The sequence below is a fragment of the Coccinella septempunctata genome, chromosome 7 (genome assembly GCF_907165205.1).
Source record: "Coccinella septempunctata chromosome 7, icCocSept1.1, whole genome shotgun sequence".
NCBI lineage: Eukaryota > Metazoa > Arthropoda > Insecta > Coleoptera > Coccinellidae > Coccinella > Coccinella septempunctata.
The window spans coordinates 28438278-28461670 of record NC_058195.1 but is presented as its reverse complement, the minus strand read 5'-3'; the positions used below and the strand labels follow the sequence as shown (position 1 = coordinate 28461670).

General features: G+C 34.9%; 1 protein-coding gene across 2 annotated transcripts in view; it reads right to left on the bottom strand.

Moving 5' to 3' along the window:
* Window positions 1-7028: 7028 nt before the first annotated feature.
* LOC123318083 (protein henna) overlaps window positions 7029-23393 on the bottom strand; it is a 53884-nt gene continuing 37519 nt past the window's right edge. For both annotated transcript variants that reach the window (XM_044904780.1, XM_044904781.1), the window contains exons 2-6: window positions 20194-20494; window positions 13145-13504; window positions 11585-11847; window positions 7378-7607; window positions 7029-7311 (exon numbers count right to left, since the gene is read on the bottom strand). In XM_044904780.1, the coding sequence (XP_044760715.1) occupies window positions 7155-7311; window positions 7378-7607; window positions 11585-11847; window positions 13145-13504; window positions 20194-20494 (1311 nt within the window). In that variant the 3' untranslated portion in view covers window positions 7029-7154. The remainder of the gene's footprint in view (window positions 7312-7377; window positions 7608-11584; window positions 11848-13144; window positions 13505-20193; window positions 20495-23393) is intronic.

Below are 23393 nucleotides of genomic sequence, written 5' to 3'. Positions count from 1 at the left end.
ACTTCTAAGAAAGCATTTTATGAAAATAGAATATTAGTTAAAAATCACACGAATACCTAAATTTCGTCTAAATTATTCACAATTTTTTCGCAATCTTCATCTTGTTCGAATCCTTAAACAATCGTCGTGAAAATGGTGTGAAATTGGTGAAAGCAAGAGCACTTTGTCAACATGAGCACTTTCAATAAACTGTCTTAATTTTTTACACTGTTTCCATTCCAAATCGGACGATATAGGTATAACAATTTTTTCAAGTAACCTGATGCAACTAATAGTCCAAGATCCCAGAGCGACCAGACATAACTTATTTTCACACAGATGAAACTTTAGGATCTCAGTAGATTCTCATGTGCTTTGAATACCTGCGAACTTGTGTAGCTTGCCTAGTGACACCTGGGCAGATACCAGGTGGCAAAGATGACTAAAAATAAGTGTTACTTTACTTATTTTCACATGGCTGATATTTATATATGTTTTAAAGAATATCATTCTGAAGTTATATTATAAGTGTCAGACACTTCCCATGGGCCAAAACTCTTGCCAGACGCTTTGAAGATGCACAAAAAATAAATGAACTTTACTTGTTTTCACATGTATGATGTTATAAAATATGCCATTGAAGTATAGGTGAATCCCTCCACTCCATCCACTTCAACTGCTGAGCTTTTCTTCGTTAAACAATCTTCAAGTGGTAATAGTAGAAGTGAATAAAATGAGAGTTGTAGTACAATTATTTTTGTGTCAAAATTCTTAGTGTACTGAATTGATCCTACTCCTCGTCCTCCTACCTTGGCTGAAATGTATGTTGAACACAAATTTCGCAAAATTTTCAATGTCCATCGAGAATATAATACTTGATTATTGAAGGCCTTCAGGGAAAACGAACATGTATTTTATTAAATTTTAATGAAACTTCCAATTTTATATAGGGAATAATTTGATTTCGGATTCTCTAAACGTCTCTTCTTCCCTATAAAATCTGCCGAAAATCAAATAATCGAAAGAAAATTCTTTCAATCCGAATATTACAACCCAACTATGGAGCTAAGCCACATATTACAGCACAGAACGCGAATAGGTATACAGCATTGTAATCTGTGCTTATGAGCCGCCATGTTATTTCAAAATTTTCTAATTGTTGCCACTGTCACTGTAGACTGTAGAATGTACACATGGTTTTTCAGTTTTAGTGTATAATTTGTGTGTGGCATTGTTAAAATTAGTGAAAACTATGTCGCTCACACTCCCGGCTAATTTTCATGTTTAGGGGATGTTTGGTCACTACTATTTGTCTGACTGATGAAATATAACTTTTTTATAGTTACTTCAATTGGATATTTCAATATCAGGCATGTGAAAATAAGTAAAGTCCATTTATTTTTTGTGCATCTTCAAAGCGTCTGGCAAGAGTTTTGGCCCATGGGAAGTGTCTGGCACTTCTAATATAACTTCAGAATAATATTCTTTAAAACATATATAAAAATCAGCCATGTGAAAATAAGTAAAGTTCATATATTTTTTGTGCATCTTCAAAGTGTCTGGCAAGAGTTTTGGCCCATGGGAAGTGTCTGGCACTTATAATATAACTTCAGAATGATATTGTTTAAAACATATATAAAAATCAGCCATGTGAAAATAAGTAAAGTTCATATATTTTTGTGCATCTTCAAAGTGTCTGGCAAGAGTTATGGCCCATGGGAAGTGTCTGGCACTTATAATATAACTTCAGAATGATATTCTTTGAAACATATATAAAAATCAGCCATGTGAAAATAAGTAAAGTAACACTTATTTTTAGTCATCTTTGCCACCTGGTATCTGCCCAGGTGTCACTAGGCAAGCTACACAAGTTCGCAGGTATTCAAAGCACATGAGAATCTACTGAGATCCTAAAGTTTCATTTGTGTGAAAATAAGTTATGTCTGGTCGCTCTGGGATCTTACTCTATAATCACATAGACTCGCATAGGTATATAATATTATTATATTATTCTGATTCTCCCTAGGTACCGAAGTACCCCTCAGAAGCTCTGCGATCTTGTACTAGTTTGGAGAACCAGTTGTATTCTCTGTAGGTTTTGTTACTTACTCCTTACGATATACTGTATAATTCATTGTCCAGCCATATGTTTATGTTTGTTTAGTTTTTTCGATGCCGGAATCACCTTCTACAGTTCTGTACTTGGAAGTTAATAGAATTTTGTCGGAATTCTTGGGGTTGTAGTTCAGCCATCTTGAATATAGACAATTTTCGGTGAAATGACTCCACCCTCTGTCAAAAAAAATTGAGGATACCCTGTATACCAATTCATCGGCTTGGCTTGAGGACGCATCATTGACATTTTCAAGCATTCATAAGATGAGTTCAAGAAACTCGAAAGTAGGAAATTAATAAATCATGAAGCAAAAAAGCATCCTCCGTAAAACAGATTTATTATAATTACTAGTACTCAAATTGCATATCAAACCGAATTTGAATCTCAAGGAGGTGGCGTTGAAAATGGTGTCTCGCTTCCCTATGTCGTTTTCAAAAATCAGGAAGTACCGTATTATCAAAATGACTTATATTATGTGTGAAGCACATCAAATAGAAACCAACAGAATGGGCCCTCAACTAATTACAACAATGCATGAGATGGGTACCTATGTCCTAAACACTTTAGGCGATTTCGAATGGCTTTTTCGGTTGATTAATTGTTAACCGGTCGGTTCATAGACTTCCCGTCTGTTCCGATATTCCTGAACAGTACTGTCAGTATTTCAGAGACGATGCCTATTGGCCCAGTCGTCCGAGTTCTATTGTTATTCGATTGCGGGCCAGTAAAACCAGCAACACAGATTACAGAGATCTGTAATCTGTGACCAGCAATATCGGAAAAGGCCCGATGACGTCGGACCCTCAGTTTGTTCCGTCCCATTCGAATTCTTCGTTTAACAATGAAATATCTTATGAAATACGTCTAGTTCCGTAAATCATGCATTCGTTATAAGACATTTGAATTAATAAGGGATGAAAAGAAAACGGTTACAATTTATTTTCTGAAACTTTTTAGGGTTTTCACTCTCTGGAACAAAATCAATTGAAAAATTTGAATAACCGATTATTTTCTCCTGCGTACTCTAACAGGAGTTAGAGTCACTGTACTCTCTACGCTTAGCTTAAGGGTCTTTGATCGAGTCCACCAGAGGGCAGTCGTTGTAGCAATACTACAGTGACTTGATGAAGTCACTGTACAATAATCAAAAATGCGTTCTATTGCTGCTGTATAACAAACGAGAATTGATCGGAAACAGCCAGAACTAAAATTTATGGAGTTAATAACCTAACTCTTCGACAAAAACAAAACGATTGAAATGAATCGCTAGTGCATCAGAAACCAAGAAGAGAATAATGTTGACAACACAAATTATAATGAATTGGTCAGTTTCGTGCGAATTCCAAGTTGGTTACATCAGTTGGCATGACTGATTCACCGTTCATGACATCATTTTATACATATCCTGAATCCACTTTACATACTTCTATCTATATAGTAGCAATTGCCAAATCCAACAATTGTTGTGCCGAAGAACGTAGATAACCGGATAAGGTCCCGCGGAATAGCAACTGCAACAAGTTGCAAGGGATGTGTCTGTTCTTTCATTATAAGTGGCAGTGGCATTACGTGAGTTTTGTACCGGTGTGAATACAACGGCCAAAGATAGCAGACCAAATCTCCGGAAACACCCGAACGCTGACGCCAGTGGCGTACAGACTGATTCAGTTTGCATCATGAGAATTGGATGTATAATGGGAGACATAGTTCAATTATCAGTATATTGAGGACTTCAAATCTTCAATCGTTGTTTTTCAGATTAAATCGGAAATTGAGCGTTCGAATCGGATAGGTTCATTGAAATGTCTACCCTCCAATTACAAAATCCTATTTCATATGAAAACGTGAATCCTGCATCATAAAATTCACAGGGTGTATTCTTTGGGGCGAAAGCATCAAATATTGATTGAAAAATTCGACTTCGGATGGGGCTCCGGGGTTGAAATTTCAACCCTTGACATTGAAAATTCGTATTTCATGAGAAAACGTGATTTCTGCATCATAAAATTCACAGCAAATATTCTTTGGGGTGAAAGCATCAAATATTGATTAAAAAATTTGACTTCGGATGGGGCTCCATTGTTGAAATTTCAACCCCAGAGCCCCATCCGAAGTCAAATTTTTTAATCAATATTTGATGCTTCCGCCCCAAAGAATACACCCTGTGAATTTTATGATGCAGGATTCACGTTTTCTCATGAAATACGAATTTTCAATGTTAAGGGTTGAAATTTCAACCCCGGAGCCCCATCCGAAGTCAAATTTTTTAATCAATATTTGATGCTTTCGCCCCAAAGAATACACCCTGTGAATTTTATGATGCAGGATTCACGTTTCCTCATGAAATACGAATTTTCAATGTTAAGGGTTGAAATTTCAACAACAGAGACCCATCCGAAGTCAAATTTTTTAATCAATAATTGATGCTTTCGCCCTAAAAAATATACCTTGTGAATTTTATGATGCAGGATTAAAGTTTTCTCATGAAATACGAATTTTCAATGTTAAGGGTTGAAATTTCAACCCCAGAGCCCCATCCGAAGTCAAATTTTTTAATCAATATTTGATGCTTTCGCCCCAAAGAATACACCCTGTGAAGTTTATGATGCAGGATTCACGTTTCCTCATGAAATACGAATTTTCAATGTTAAGGGTTGAAATTTCAACCCGAGAGCCCCATCCGAAGTCAAATTTTTTAATCAATAATTGATGCTTTCGCCCTAAAAAATATACCTTGTGAATTTTATGATGCAGGATTCAAGTTTTCTCATGAAATACGAATTTTCAATGTTAAGGGTTGAAATTTCAACCCCAGAGCCCCATCCGAAGTCAAATTTTTTAATCAATATTTGATGCTTTCGCCCCAAAGAATACACCCTGTGAATTTTATGATGCAGGATTCACGTTTTCTCATGAAATACGAATTTTCAATGTTAAGGGTTGAAATTTCAACCCCGGAGCCCCATCCGAAGTCAAATTTTTTAATTAATATCTGATGCTTTCGCCCCAAAGAATATTTGCTGTGAATTTTATGATGCAGGAATCACGTTTTTTTATTAAATACGAATTTTCAATGTTAAGGGTTGAAATTTCAACCCCGGAGCCCCATCCGAAGTCGAATTTTTCAATCAATATTTGATGCTTTCGCCCCAAAGAATACACCCTGTGAATTTTATGATGCAGGATTCACGTTTTCATATGAAATAGGATTTTGTAATTGGAGGGTAGAAATTTCAATGAACCTATCCGATTCGAACGCTCAATTTCCGATTTAATCTGAAAAAACAACGATTGAAGATTTGAAGTCCTCAATATACTGATAATTGAACTATGTCTCCCATTATACATCCAATTCTCATGATGCAAACTGAATCAGTCTGTACGCCACTGGCGTCAGCGTTCGGGTGTTTCCGGAGATTTGGTCTGCTAAAAAATATACCTTGTGAATTTTATGATGCAGGATTCAAGTTTTCTCATGAAATACGAATTTTCAATGTTAAGGATTGAAATTTCAACCCCAGAGCCCCATCCGAAGTCAAATTTTTTAATCAATATTTGATGCTTTCGCCCCAAAGAATACACCCTGTGAATTTTATGATGCAGGATTAACGTTTCCTCATGAAATACGAATTTTCAATGTTAAGGGTTGAAATTTCAACAACAGAGACCCATCCGAAGTCAAATTTTTTAATCAATAATTGATGCTTTCGCCCTAAAAAATATACCTTGTGAATTTTATGATGCAGGATTAAAGTTTTCTCATGAAATACGAATTTTCAATGTTAAGGGTTGAAATTTCAACCCCAGAGCCCCATCCGAAGTCAAATTTTTTAATCAATATTTGATGCTTTCGCCCCAAAGAATACACCCTGTGAAGTTTATGATGCAGGATTCACGTTTCCTCATGAAATACGAATTTTCAATGTTAAGGGTTGAAATTTCAACCCCAGAGCCCCATCCGAAGTCAAATTTTTTAATCAATAATTGATGCTTTCGCCCCAAAGAATACACCCTGTGAATTTTATGATGCAGGATTCACGTTTTCTCATGAAATACGAATTTTCAATGTTAAGGGTTGAAATTTCAACCCCGGAGCCCCATCCGAAGTCAAATTTTATAATTAATATCTGATGCTTTCGCCCCAAAGAATATTTGCTGTGAATTTTATGATGCAGGAATCACGTTTTCTTATTAAATACGAATTTTCAATGTTAAGGGTTGAAATTTCAACCCCAGAGCCCCATCCGAAGTCGAATTTTTCAATCAATATTTGATGCTTTCGCCCCAAAGAATACACCCTGTGAATTTTATGATGCAGGATTCACGTTTTCATATGAAATAGGATTTTGTAATTGGAGGGTAGAAATTTCAATGAACCTATCCGATTCGAACGCTCAATTTCCGATTTAATCTGAAAAAACAACGATTGAAGATTTGAAGTCCTCAATATACTGATAATTGAACTATGTCTCCCATTATACATCCAATTCTCATGATGCAAACTGAATCAGTCTGTACGCCACTGGCGTCAGCGTTCGGGTGTTTCCGGAGATTTGGTCTGCTATCTTTGGCCGCTGTATTCACACCAGTGAGTTTTGTTGGTTAGGTCAAAGAGTAACAACTCTTTGGTTAGGTAGCTCACGAGGCTCCTAACGCCCAGTGAATTATGATGTCGAGATCTCTGCTGGAGCTGACATATTATCTCTTGATGTCCAGGTCCATAATGAAGACCGTTTGTCAAACAAAAGGCTTCACTGAAGTGTTACCGTCTATGAAGGAGTGGATATGGCAGTTACTTCCGTACAGAAGGTCAGTCATGTGAAAAAAAAAGCCTCATTTATTCGGCGAACGTCAGAAGAATGTCCATCGACACCAACCTCTATACTGCGTTCGGAAAGGAAATTCAAGATTTATCCCAGAAGTAGGTAATAAATTTCGACTTTCTACATAATTTAATCTACCGTAACATAACAATTTCTACAAAAACTTAACATGTATTCATTCATATTATACGTACATCAAATATTCGAAGATACTCTGTATACCTAAAAATATAAATTCACAATTTTTTGAGGGCATCGTTCAGTATCGATAACTCATTCACTATATTACCAAGTAACATTTCCACCTGTGGCTTCGAATCGAGAACTTCAATACTTTGAGTGTAGGCATTGTATCGCACACTAAACGACCTAGGAATTGTTGCAGCGTACTTGCTGAAATGAAAAAAAGACTATTATTCATAAATCTTTGAAACCATGGACAGAACTTATCATACGTACATCAATTTCTCCTTAGCATCGTCGAAGCTCTCTGCAACGTAATAAACTGGTTGATATTCAGTTATTGGGTATTTCTGCACTCCCGTCTTCTCTGGTTCAAATGGCCTAATTTCAGCTTTTCCTTCTAATGCATATTGAAGCTCGCCATAGGATGATAGAAGACCAGCACCGTAGGCTTTTATTTCGTTGTATTCTCGGCAAAGGCCGTACTCCACAGTGAACCAGAAGCACTAAAAGACAGAACAACTGATCAAAGTGGGTATAATTCAGTACCTAACTATGTGATGTGACCAAAGCTTACATAAATGTAACAAAAATTTTTGACCTAACCTAACCTAATCTGACTATGTGATGTGAACAAACTACGGGAGGTGTTTCCTTACATATAAATGTAACAAAAATGTTTGGGGCAATTTAAATATTTGTTTTTTTGCCCTGTATATTTTACAGACTTAAACAAGGTGATTCATTGAGTTATGCACATAGAGTTAGTAGGTGTAAATGGAGGACACCAAGGTGCTTCTCAATGATTTACAGAGTGTTTCAAAAAAAGGTAACCCTGTCTCTAGGCAATTTTATTTTAGCACTCGGTTTGCCATGAAATAATTCTCTCAAGTTTTTGTAATTAGAACGCAGTAACCTTGGCACCCATGAAATGTCGTTAATGTTATAACGCCGTTGCCACAACTAATATCAATAAATTGATAATACGAAAATGCCGAAAGTGATTAAAAAATAGCGAAAACAGGGTTTCAGGAAGTGCTATTTAGAATGGGGTATTTTCCTAAAACTCAAAAAAAGAATTAAAAATTATTTTTGGAAACCATTTTCCATTGGTTAGTCACCACATAAAAGGTTCCACTCAAAATTCAGTAGGAAAAAAAATAAAGCCTTTGAAAAAAAATTTGTGAGAGCTTGTGACGTAGAATGCCTTTACTAGAGTCTAGTAATTTTTGTGAATTCGACAACATCGGAACTGATCAAGAGGATATTATTGTCGCGTTCGGCCAGTAGACTCTATAAGCACTTTTTGTTCCGTGTCGTTCGGGCACGCAGTTTCAGAACAAAAAGTGTCAATAGTTGTCGTTCGTTCTAGACGGAGTGGAGTTTTCGGAATCAACTCTATGAGCCCCAGCTCCGAAGGTGGGGCGCGAAAGGAGTTTGTGTAGAAGTAGGGTTATGAAACGAGACAAACCATAAAAAAACAGCTTATAAACAAACTATTCATAAAACTGTAGAATTTCCGTTTAATCCACACTAAGAATCATCTATTCATATACATTTTCGAACAAATTGCAGTCAAATTCAAATTTTTCCCATGATTTTTGTGGTTGACATTTGTCATTCGTTCATTCAAAAATTGCCAATTTGTACAGACTCCATTAGCCCTAGCTGATCTGTGATAAAACTCTAGTTCTACTCGCTCTGTACCGGTGTTTACTGGCCGAACGTAGTCTATATAGAACTTGGAACATAAATGCATTTATGTATTTATGTTCCAAGATACAGAATTATATCTTCCTGAAACCGATGACAGTTTCTGACATTGTTTTAAACGTTCTTGTCAGATTGTTATAACTTGTGGAAATGGAGTCGAATTTTTCAAAAGCAAGCAGTGAAAATTTACCACCTGTAAACTTTTTCATATTGATGACTTTAGGAACCTATAAAATATATCAGCAATGCCTTCTTTCATCAACAATAACAGCCCAAGGAAGATCGAATATTAACTGACAATAAACAACCATAGACTCAATAATATATTATCAAGTCTATGGAGATCAGAAAACATTGATGAGAGTCATTGATGGCAATACACAACCATAGACGCAATAATATATGGAGATCAGAAAATTTGATGAGAAACATTGATGAGTGTTCCAACGATGCCGGATTGTAAAAGTGACGTAGAATGTTTCTGGGAGAATGCCTCCGCGATGTGAATTTCCGTAATTAAAAACAGGCAAAATACAACTGTTAAAATAGAAAAAAAATACTTTTCCATATATTTGAGATATGAGGATTTCGTTGATATATATTTTGAAATTTAGGAAAATACCCCATTCAGGTTTGCTCAATTAAATTGTAGGTAACCCTGATATTCTAATATCTACAATATATCAGACGGTAGCGAAAATATTCAATGTAAGTGAATTTATATAATGTTTCATCTGAAACTAAGCGACTTATATTTTAGCTTAATGTTTCCACAATCAGAAAGATTGTGAATGAAGAATATGACAAAAAATTTCCTTCTACTGAGAGATTTTTATTTTGGTGTGAATGAATGCGAAAACTTACTACAGAATTTTCGATGGATGTCATCGCAAAATAAGTTCCAGAAATTTTTCATTTAACTTGTCCAATATATTGTAAATGTCTTAAGGAATCAATAAATATATAATTATCATCAAAGTATAAAAATAAACAGCAATGAATACGAGCCAGTTGTCCTGTTAATTGTTAATGAAAATGAAATGAAATTAAAAAAAAGTTCCTCTTGCCTTGAAACTTCCTTCAATTCTTTTGACTTCCATTGATGCAAAATGATTTTTGTTGAAGAATTTAACATTCTTGTAATTATCCGTTAATTCCCAAGATACCTATTCTCAATCCAAGTGTCATATGCATTTCAGCTTAGGGTTGATTTTTTTGAAATATACAACTGATGTAACGTATTCAATCTCTATCAAAGAAGATAACCAACATTAAGAGGTTCGTTCAAAAAGAGAAAATAAATATCTCACGTTAGAAACCACTAATTTATATGGGGTTTTCATTACTATCTACTCTTCTTCGATAGAACATTCGCCTTTTCGTTGTCCTGACGATGACAAATTGGCTAGTTCGATTCAGATCGTTATACTTGTTGATATTCACAAATGGGTTTTGTGAATCTGGATTAATTCTTATTATTAATAAATAACCTTTTATTTTCATTTTAATATAAGCAAATTCCAAAGCCAACATTAGAAAGCTAATTGAACTTTTTATTCGAAACAATAATTATCAGTTGATTTCTTATGCATATTACTCTATTTGTAGGGCCTAGATATAAAACTTATTATTTAGAATGATTGTCCTAGAATTAATTTTTTTTATTCATTATGCTCTAAAATAAATGAAAAATACCCATAGTCCTAAAAGTTTCAATACGATGTTGATGTATTTTGTTATACTTATGCTACATTCTCATCAAGATAAATTTCAAATCAAGATAGGGGCGTACTCAAAAAAGCAACAGGAACAACGATCAAATATAATGGGGACCTAAATTCGGTGCTTATTGATAAAAAGTACATACCCTCAAACATGAAAAACAAAGTAACAAGGTTCACTTTTGAATATTTTTTCACCTATTTTCCAAGCAATTGGTAAAAAATTTTATTTATAATTTGTTTCGATTCATCGATAGATTAATATTTGAACTGAAGATTTTCTGAAATATTGATCAACCACTCTCCTGAATACTAAAGCAAACTTTATCAGATCATATATTTATCGATAAATCTATTATATATATATCCTTTTATAAGAGACAAAATTCAATTGGCTATCTGGGGAGGCTATCAGTATCATGGAAATACAGCATGAAGATACTGCCACCAATAATACCCAACCCTTTCAGTGACGATGGCGATCTTACGCGTATTCGAGAAGCTTTGAAATCATCCTCGCCCTGATTTTACTGATCTTCACTAGGAATTACGAATATTATATTTTTACTACTTTTATAATTGTCAGTCTCCTGAAAAGTAACCTCCTTTGGGTTCAATTAACATGTGCTCTAAAAATCTGATAAGTCAAACTACGTTATACGAGGGAGTAAATCAAGATTTGAATATCGAAATGAATAATTCAGAATAAGTGTTAAAGAATAATGAGTTATTATAATTATTTTCTATTTCTCGATTATTTTCGGGTCTGCCAGGCCGACCCTGAATACCTTGACGAGCCGTCATTGCAACCCTAGAATCTGAAGGTTTGGTGGTAGTGACATACAATCCCTTATAAGACTACTGAACCTAGCAGTAAGCGGTTCATTTTTGCAATAAATAAGAGTCCGGGAATTGAACAATTCGGAAGTGGACTGGTGTTCATCAATAACTACAGGTCGAAATGGCAAAATTCAAATTTGAATCGAATCATTATTAAATTTAGCTATTTATGAATTCAACTATTGATCAAAGTTAATAATAACACTCACCGTAGCCAGTCTCTCTATATAATCATCTGGAGCTCCAAGGGAAGCCAGACCTATTTCTTGTGAAAATTGAGCAAAAGCGGGATCAGCGAAAAGTGGTACATGTCCCAGCAATTCATGGCAGACATCAGGTTCTGGTGTGTAAAATGGTTTACTTGGATGTCGTATATATTGTGTCGAATGGAATACTCTGAATGCTAATCCAGCCAGGAAATCTCTCGAAGAAAGCAGTCCCGCCACTGGACGCAATCTGAAGCCTGTGCAGTCTGCAATTCGTTATTTATAGTTATCAGTGATTCTGTGATTCTTTCTTGATGTTTTAAATATATAGGTACTTGAAAACAGAGATCATATATACTGATATTACAAAGAGGTAAAGTCATAGCTTGGCACCGTTAATCAAATAATTAACTTCGTTAATCGCTGGTCCGTTAACTAAAAAAGTTAACTTCGTTAAACTTTAAAGCGTTACTTTTGAGACTATTTAACGCAAGTTGACGTTAATCGTTAACACCATATCAGAAATGCGCTTCCAGATTGTTGCGTTCAAGATATATTTATGAGAATTAATGATCAGGGTTATAGAAATTAACAGTTAAGGAACAAAATGAAAGAAGTGAATAATCAGAATGTGATTTGAATCATTAAATCTAGGTATCTGGTTCTGCAATATCAATATCCTCCAACATAAATTATAATTAATTTAATTAATATTAAATTAATTATTATAAATTGAATTAATAATAAAATTATTTATGAAAATCTGTTCCCTAAGAAATGCATCATCGTTGAACGAATCTTTTCATTTAATTTCTAACCATATTTTGAGAAGATTTTTAGCTTTGGTCTTTTTACTCTTAGACTTTTCTTTAGACAGAGTGACAAAATTGAAGAAATCTTTTTCATCATCGTCTTTGTTACTTGCGTTGCCACCTCCGTCATAGTTTCGAACCATCGAACCAACTTGTCAGCGGCGCCGAGCCGGGCTTTGTAAAGAGTTGGTCCGGATTAACGATTAACGGACTTGGAGATTATTAAACGGAAGTTAACGAGTCTGTTGATAAAAAATTAAGTTAACTCAAGAGTTAATCCGTTAGTGAAAATGTAAACTTCGTTAATTAACGATTAACGGATTACCGAGTTAATGCCCATCTATGGGTAAAGCTTGTAAGTTGTAAGCCTTGCCCTCCTTCCCCCTTCCCTATAATGTCCGTAAAAGCAATGGTTGTTCAGTGAAATAAATAAAATACAACATTGTGCATGAACGGATCTTCTATGAATCTAGTATGTATGTGGCTGTCAAGCCTTCAGGTTGGTGAATATAACTCACATTTACCGACCCGAAGACGTACTGTGATTGCGAAATACGTGTCGTGGTTAACCAACTCATGTCAGTGAAAATTATATATTTCAGTCTTTATTTCAGGAATGACATAGTAATTTGAGAGGCGGCTATGAATAATTGCATTCTTTCCCATTTCTTCTTTACTTATAGAAAATATAATTATGAAAGTTTTCATTTCTTCATAAAATTTTCGACATAAAACTATAAGTATAACTTACCCATGAGAAAATTTGTTATATCTTCAAGTTGCGGTATGTTATCTTCTCTATATCCACAGTTCTGTACAAGGAGAGGAAAAACGTGATTGTGTTCTTTACAGGCATGTGTGGGATAAAGGGCAGTCAGCTGCCTGAATACCTTTCCCCAGGTCTCAATTTCTTCCTTCGTATACTCAACTCTCGGTAAAGGTTCTCCGTGTTTGTAATTGTAAGCGATGTCAGCGAAATACTTTCTCCTTTTTCTGTATACGGGATCCGTAAATCCTGGATGATCAGCATCTAGTTCTGCCCCATACGATAAGATCTGGTTAGCGAATTTGTCCAGATCTCTTATTCTCCTTGGAAACCAGGGTACACTATCTAGCATGAATTAAATGATTGAAATTAGAAAATTATCAAGAAAAAGGAACTGAAATGAAAATTTTTCTTTAACAATGTACCTACTGTATATCTATAATACTGTAATGTAAGCTTTTGTTGAGATAAAATCACGAGAGTTAAGCAAAACCAAATCTCTTACTCGTTCAGAATCTTCGACAATGAATGACAATAAATTCAAATGCGATTTGTTTAGTCGACAATATTAGTGCTTGTGGTTGAAGTGTTGAATTATTCTTCAGCAGTGTTCGACTGTGTAAACATACATGTCAACAGCAGATTAATCTTCGTTACATTATTTATGGTCCTGAATGTTGAAATCGAAAGTTTTTTGAATAATTGACATGAATCGAGATAAGATTGATAAAAAAAAGTTGTCGGTCAAAAAACGTGGTAAAAATAAAGAGGTTTTTACACAAGGGATGTTTAACTGTATGAACCCAAACAATGCACTTTTATATTATAACCTAAACAGGGTGAATCCTGTTGAACTGCACATACTTCACACAAAGGTAGGGGGTACTTAGCCGGTTCCAAAAATATCCCACATGCTAAGTGTTTAGCCACTCGTTTGGATTGTACAGGGCGAATTCCAGTTTTGTGTCATATTTTGAAAATGCTCTAGAGTACGAACGAATGATCACAAACCCATCAAATTTGATGAGTGGGAGGACTACACTAATCCCCATACAGCACATGTAATAGTTCATCAGTTTCCAGAACCGGACTATATTTTTTTCATATTTTCGGAAATCATATAAAAAATCACCCTGTAGATGAAAAAGTTTATAAACTTGTTATGGCAATTCAATCTACACTACATACATTCTAAATAAGATTCATGAAATCTCGTGGCCTACCTACAGATTCAGAGAAAAAAAATATTGAAAATGCGTACTCGGAGATAAGTTTTTTGGACGGCTTGATTTTCATGGAAAAACCATACGGAGATGTATCTCAAAAAGGGCACAGAAGAATATTATCAGTTTAGATCCACTCGATGTGCAAGTATTGCAATATTCAGGGACAGACTCTCATTTCAGATTTTGTTTTTCAATAGCGGATAGGTCAAAAAAATCGCCATGTACATTAACAGCTAAAACAAATCAATGCACAATTCTGAATATCGTTCACACATTTTTCATTCACAGGTGCTCACTTTCATTTATTTGATACAGAAAAATAAAAACACTTTTGGATAGCTTCCCGCGTCTTTTCTCTTTATTTTTTCCCCGTAGAATGGTCAGTAATGTCGAAAAGAAATCTCCGGTTATTGTTCTACCCTTGTCCCTTATCCAAAAAATCAATCATGTTTACTCCATGGCCATCCCTAAAAACTGAAGCAAGAACTTTTCCAGCAGATTTTTGGACACGAAACTTTTTAGATCTTGGGGAACCAGAGTGTCGCCATTCCATCGATTGTTGCTTTGTTTCTGGATAGTAGAAATGTACCCAAGTCTCATCCATAGTAACAATTCGGTTTAAGAAGTCTACATTGTTTTCAATGTAGAGAGAGCACAGATCGAAAGCGATGCTTCTACCCTTTCACGCTTTTACTTTTGGTCAACATTCAAACATTTCGGGATCAATTTTGCAGCAATTTTTCTCATGTCCAAATTGACGTGAACTATATTATGAACGCGTTCGTATGAAATATTTAGTGCTTCAGATATCCGTTTTAGCCCAATTGGACGTTCTGATGAAATCATGTTATGAACTGCATCGATATTTTCGGGGACTGACACAGAAACTGGGCTTCCCGATCGGTCATCATCTTCAATGGAAAATTTACCTCTTCTGAAGGAAAACTGTGGGATGCCAGTAGTTTGCGGGCACGGAGTATAAAAATAGATAAGATGCTGTTGACAAGATGCCACAACAAGAATTGGCAATAAAGTACGAAGTCAAAAAAGGATCCATATTACAGTTACCATCCAGATTCTGTATTGATAATCATAAGCTCTAGTGGAATCGCACGGTTCTCACAGACCAGAAAAAACTCACAGTACATCTGACCTCATCTTGCTGAGTACGTATGAGAACAGACCTTTATTAATCGACGTGGCGATTCCAAATAATAACTTACTAGATAGGCATATCGAGAAGATTTCGACATGCAGAGACTTAGAGGAACAAACATGGAGACAATGGAAGCTGAAAGTCATCAAGACCATCCCTGTTGTAATTTCACCTGGAGGCCTGATACCGAAGAAACTACCAGAGAATTTGAGGAAACTTCAATTGGATGAAAATTGAGAACGGGAGAACATGGAAAGGAACACTATCCAATTCGACAAGGACTGCGATGAGTTCAGGAATCCAACAGTCATCAATCTCAATAAGGGATAAGTTCCTCTGAGGGCAAGTGTAAAATCCGCAAAATTAAAGTCATGTCTTGATTTCTCAATATAAATCGAAACCGAGAATCAGGAATTTTATACAAAGTGTGGAATATATGAGCCAGTCGATGAATTTGTTGGATTTATTCGAACCGCGATGTAAAACTTGACACTTCGCAACAAGGAACACAATTACTCTTTTATACAAGTCAAAAAATCAAGTGAAAAGCGCAGTACGATAGGTGGATAGGAACAGTACTCTACACAACTAAAAAGAGTTCCCTCGGAATGAAATGCTAAAGTTGTGACTTCACGGAGTGAATCGGACGGAAAGGAAAAGGGGGGATCCGATCTCAAACGCACGGCGGGTGTGCCGATTCGTTCACCAGCCAGAACCAAGAACGAACAATGAAGTCGGGGCTCAGCTCCAAAACTACGGGATTGCAGATCGAGAGAACAAGGCATAGCGTTGAGTAAAGGTTTTCCGCTCACAACGGGTTTGCCATAAAGCTCTTCCAGCGGATGGAAACCAAAAAGTATAAGGAAAAAGGGGCACAATTGTTCATCAATCTGGTTTCTGCTTTTAACGGGTTTGCACGCCAGCCAGAAAATTGTACTCCCAGAAGTGGTAGAACTAGATAGGATAGGGGGGTTGAAACTGAGGTTAAAAGTACGGAGTGCTGTCTTACCTCTGGACTCTGTGCACGGATGTTGTTTCCAGCGGTTGTTCTGACACTCGGCATACCCGTAGGTTCTTCTGCAGAAGCTATTCAAGCAGTGAAGATCACGGGGTACATCAAATTAAAAGTTCAGAAAGCCCGACTACAAGCTTATTTCTACACGTACATGTACATCATTGAAACATAAATTCTCAATACGAAAAGCTAGGATGTGAATAAATTTATATAATTCACGCCACTGTCCCGCTAGACAGAGAAGCATCAAATTTTTGTACCACAACAAATATATTTGTAGCATTTCAATGGCCATTTCATGTAAAGAGCTTTTCAACAAGAACTTTGTTTTTCACTATGGTCCCACCGGAACTACATAAAGGTTTTGACATTCGGATTTTGACATATCTATAGTGGAAGCTTGGGCAATTGTAACAATGAATTCCATTTTACTCGAAAATCGTTTCAAAATTCACTATGAAAATGGTGGATCTGTTAAAGTTTTACACATCGGTCAACATAATCGAGAGATGTTAACAACTAAATTTTGGCCTACTGTTGAAGAATATGGATATCACGCATATGTGGTTTCAACAAGACGGTGCCACAAGTCACACATCTACCGAAACAATGGATTTATTGCAAACCAAATTTCCTGATAGCATAATTTCACGAAATTCAGCCGTTAAATGGCCAGCTTGATCATGCGATTTAACACCGCTGGATTATTTTTTATGGGGTTATATTGAAGGCAGAGTCTATACGATGCCAATCGAATCGCTTGCAGCCTTAAAATTCGAAATGCGTAAAGTGATTAACGAAATAGACCCACCATTTGATGAAAAGTGATTAAAAACTTTGATGAAAGAATCGACCTTTGTAACCATGGTTGTGGTGGATATCTATAAGATGTCATTTTCTATTCATAATTGCCAAACCTTTCTTTTTGAATACAATAAAAATTTGAATTATTGTCATCTGAATTTATTGTTTTATTTTGATTTACAAAACAAACTTCTTGTTTAAAAACCCTTCATTTATGTTCCAAGTTCTTGGCAATATATGGTTGGGGTAGGTAGTGGTATATAGGGGTGCAAATTGTTTAACAAATTCCGGTTAAACTATGTATATTTCGTATCGAAAAGGTTTGAGCAGCTTAACTTCTGTTGGGCGTTGCGGATGACATATTGAGAACGCTTGATGAGCAAAAGGCCTCAATACTTAAGCCTTTGGATTTTTACAAAGCATTCTTAATCACGAACTTTTATGTGCTGAGTTAGCATTTAGACCAGAACCCAACCAATTTTAAAAACCCGAATTTAACGAAGTTCTTTGCAGTATTTAGTTCGACGGAAAATTCAGTTTGAAAGTATAAGAGAAAATGCAAACGAAAAATCGGAATAGTTTTATAATGATTGATGATGAAGATGGTGATGACTGTGAAAATCGATAACTCCATTGAAAGATATGCGGAAAACTTTCTGAAAATAAACACGAATGTTTTCGAATTGGCTGGTGGTATATTTATCTTGTTTTATTTACGAATTGCATCAGAATGTAAATATTTTGATGCAATTTTTCTATATAAGATAAATGTCAGAAAAACCACATTACAAAATTTCATGGAAAATACCGATAACTCAAAGTCAACTCAACTTGCGTCATCATTGAGCAATATTCCATTGTAGGTAAGACATCATAGGCGATGTTTTCCATCCATAGATCCTGTATTAATTTGCAACAGAAAATGGTCAAAATTACTATTGGCCGACAAGGTTATAAGAACTATAACAGTACTGAGAGATGTGAACTTAAATCTCTTGATGTAAATTTCTTGTTTAAAAATATATCTGAAGTATACCAATTGGAAAATATATATTCTTATCACTTATTCATTTTAGAATAACACTGGTAGAACTACAATGTGTAATGAGTTGAAAAACAATAGTCGATTAATTAGCAGACCATCATCATCATCAAAGTTCTCCTGGAAGGAAATATTGGCTAGTGCTATCCTTAATTTGGCCACATAAACGAATACATGAAAAACTCATTTCTAAAAAAGTTCACCCAATTGAAAATTTACACTAAAATACTGCCATTGGTATTTGTTATTTATTAATTTCGCGATAGCACTTACTAGTCAACTCCTTCTTCAAACGAAAACCGCGAATAAAGGGCATTGAGCTGAGTTTAAAAACATCTCATATGTATATGTAGGTACTCCGTTTCCGATATACAGGGGCTTTCTAAAGTTTCTCGAAATTTCGTTTGGCCATAACTTCTGATATTTTTGATCGATTCAACTGAAAATTTATGATTAGATTTAAGTTGTTAGTGTCAATGAAACGAAACATTAAAATTTGACAAAACTCAGGACCGGACAAATTAAGTCTATATTCAAATTAAAACTTATGAAAAACACCCTGTATATGTTGTTTTTCATCATAATTTTAATATTCTAGTTATCTGCAGGTACGATTGTCTCGAATTCAATGAATCGGGGGTATTCTCTATCCGTGGATTATTTTTAATGCAATGCCCTGCATAAAAATGGATATGGAAATGATCAACTAACTTTTTTCGTTCCTGAAATATGGCTTGATTTTGTTTTTTATATTTATAGTATATCCGGTTATTCAGAATTGTCATTTACAGTGATAATAAGCTTCATTATTGATGATATAAAGGCAGAAATAAAAAACTACGATATCATGAAAAATATAATTATAACTTGATACCTATTTTCAGAATGAAAAGTATAGACAACTTGGACCTCAAGTACTTTTCCTGATTCATTTTCCCCTCATTTGCCCTTTTAGTGGAGGTAATAATCGAAAATTCGAATATGATAATTTTTTTCGAATTTTTCTTCTTTAGTCCATTATTGTCATTATTGGATCTATGAAGATTATCGTTTTTTTACTCTTTGTTACTGAAGCATTGATCGCATTCATGCCAAGAAAGAAGAAAAATTTTCAGAATACCCAACAAGTTTACAAATAGAAAATATGCAGACGAATGGATTCGAAGTGGAGGATCCCAACATTGGCCTGCTTGATCCCCTGATCTGACACGCCTCCATTTCTTTCTTTGGGGTTATTTGAAGAAGAAATTCTATGAAACAGATATCCTTACAATGGAACAGTTATCAGATCGAATAAATTTCTACAGGAAATTCCACTGAAAACATAACATGACTTGAAAACTATTTATAATCTTAATCGAAATTCATTTTACACCATGAATAAGTAAGATTTCCTATTGCTATTATAGTCGTCTAGATATGCCTTGTTTTGAGTGCAATAATTAGGAAAAGTTACAAAATATTTACTATACAACTGAAGAAAATTGGACTCATCTATAAACCTACTCTATACGAACATTTTTGATGATAGCCTGTAGAATCCACCCAGGTGTTATAATATATAAATGAGTGATCCTGCATGAAAAAATAATGACAGTTTGCAAATTAAATTTGGTCTGTAAATGCTTCGTTTTCCGAGATATGCGGTGTTGAAGATTTTCTTAAAAACTCAAAAAAAAACTATGTATTTCCTCATTTTTTTGAAGCCGGTCGAGATAACCAGATGGATGTTTGTGGGTTTGGATAGGTAGTTATTGCTATCATGATCAATATAGTATATTCAAATCTTACCTTTATTATCTCTGTAATCTCTGGATATAATATTGAGGTAGTCGCTCATATCTTTGACATCTAATATTGCTGATGCAATGTCACCACTTGGTGCACATTCAACCATAAATTCATATCGCCCGGGTAATCTTGCGGACGGTCTTGATTCTATGTGTAAAAGATTCACGTCATTTTTCATGAAGATCTTCAAGAATTTAGCTAATATTCCACATTCATCGTCATGGGGGGCAAAAATCAAGCAGGTGCTTTTAGCCGAGTCTCGTCCTGTTTGAATGTAGTTTCCTCCAGGCATTAGCTTAGGCTGAAAAAGGAAGATTTGAATTAGATACGGTTTTGAATCCTATTGAATATTTTGAGAAAGCAGGTAGCCTGCTTCAAATATGATGATGTAATCAAAATACGAAAAGGCAAAAACCGACGAAATTCGAGTGAAACAAAAAAGAAACCAGATCAATAATTATCATTAAAAAAATATCTCTATGAAAGAAGACCAGAAAAAATAAAAATAAAAAGATTTATGTCGGTGAAAAATTCTTCGCTAAAGAAAAAAATGAAACCCATTAATAGCAAAACGACGTTTCGCTTGTAAATTTTCCACCTTCTTCAGGCTACAAGAAAAATACAAATACATGCGTGTATGGTAAAATTACATTGGTCGAGGTCGTTGCAATCACACCAAAATTCAACAAATTAAATATCTCCGGAGTAGGAAAGTTTTTAATTATTTTCTGTATACGTTAATATCAGATAAACGCCGGTACAGGCTGTCCCAAATTCGATTGTCAATGAGAGCATCTGGAGAAAATCTTCAAGGACCCCGAATTCTTTTTTCGAAATAATTAGATTTCAGAAATCACATCATATCTTGATTCGTTCTCGAGTTACAAGGGGTTTCTGAAAAATGACTCTTTTTTGGTTTTTTGGTTTATGTTCGAAATATTGGAGAAATCTGTTTTTTATTAATTTTTATGTTTTATGTTATACTCGTCACGGATCATAAAAATTAATCACCATTCCAGAGATAAAGAGGATAGTTCCTATGTGTTTTTTGAATAGGATACCTTATGTCTTGCAAAGCAGTTTTCCAGTCGCAGATTTGTCGAAAACCATCCCGTTACCGGTTTTTCGAGAATGCTGTCGGAGTTTCGTTTCAATTTATATGTATTCTTCATTAAATTAAAACATTCAGATACTTTCTCCTTCTTAAATGATATTATCTTGAATGAAAAGACATAAAATGAATTACATCTGTTATTAAATCAAATGACATAAGGTGTCCCATGTCAAGAATGAAGTCTAAAAACTAAATATCTTTGAAACGGATGACATCATATAGGATGTCTCATTAAAGAAACACCGACTCTCTTCTATACCTTTCCCTGAAATGGTAATTGATTTCTATGATCCGTTAAGAGTAGGTATTACATAAACCAGAAGTCCATAAAAATTAATGAAAAAAGTACTTTTGAATTTTCGAATATCTCTAGCATAAACCAAGATATACAGAAATATTTGAAAAAATCAGAAATGCCCTGTAACTCAAGAACGAATCAAGATATCTATGATCTGCTTGACCTCAGTTTATGGTTTCCGTTTGCCCCATTCTTCCCGAGAGACTGTGTATAAAAGATAACTCGAAAACCTCGAAAGATAATTTCCAGGGATAGTAGAACACCAAGAAATAAGAGGCATCTGTCTAATGTTAAGTTGGTTATCAGATTTGAAGATCAATTCAGATTCATTCATGCTGAAACCGTTCATGGTGAGAAATAATAAAACTTATCTGGATAGTAGAACACCAAGAAATAAGAGGCATTTGTCTAATGTTAAGTTGATTATCAGATTTGAAGATTAATTCAGATTCATTTATGCTGAAACCGTTCATGGTGAGAGATAATAAAACTTAGCTTGGCAATAAATTCATTTTAGAAATTGAATATGGAATAATTCGAGAATTTCGTTGAATTTAAATCGTGATATCCAAGTTGGTAAATAATATCAAATCGCATTTGTGTGGATTATCAAATACCCTGAACCAATTTTGAGCAGTTTCTATCCGGAAAGTTTGGTGGACGACTGCTCCAAGAATTTTCAAGGACCTCAAGTGACAATTCAGTCAGAGGACAACCGGGCCCCATTTTCCGGCAATGGTCCCAGTGTTGGTGTGGTAAAACAACCGACAATTGTAACATTTCATTTCATGTGAAAATTTCAAGCCCTTCAAGCAAGAATAGTCCAAGGACAATTTGTCAATCTGGTGTGATTTTCTTGCAATGGTCCCAATGGCAGTGTGGTAGAAAAACAGGCAAGTGCAACATTTTTTTGCATAAACTGATTTCAATAGTTCCAAGCAAGAATAGGTGAGAAGAAATATTGTGATATATTTATTTATCTTATTATTCATTACCCCGAAGAGCACTGGCAGTACAGAAAGAGCAAACTGCAGCCTCATAAGAGGGTGAATTTGAATGTAACACGCTAATTAAGGGTGCTTCAGTGCTTAAAAACGTCCTAACGGTAATCGTGGTGTCCGAAATAAAATGGTGATGATTAATCATTATTTCGGGATGCCTGGAGATGTTTTTTGCTTATACAGTCCCTGACCATATTATTAGACGCATTGATTCGATGCAAAATCTCAATATTGAATTATTAAATTGAATGTATATGTTACATATACTTCATCTGTAAATGGTTTTCACATATAATATATCATATTCAATAAAAAATATTGATTTATTGATGATTAAACATGAAATTCTAATATTTTGCTGAGCCTCCCTGTGTAGCTATGAGAGTTTCATTCTATCAATGCAGAATTTTTCGGTTTGCTGCATTCGAAGATAATGATTTCATATGTGGATTATCGAAATAACGTCCGAACCTGCAGAATGCAAGACGTCCACTGGAAGACATAGTACTGATTCATACTTAAGTACTAATACTACAACATCAAAAATGAATGCCAAATAGAACAATTTAATGAGAGTCGTAGATAAAACGGACATTCTGTGGAAATGAAATTCAAATATTCTGCTTTTTCCTCGGGCAATACCAGTAAATATAATAAAAAATCCTCAGTGCGTCTAATAAACTGGCCAGGGACTGTACATCTTCGATTCTTTGGATTCGCTAATTGTTTTGATAAAATATCCCCGATATTTATGTTATTGAATGAAAATAACAACACATAACACCTA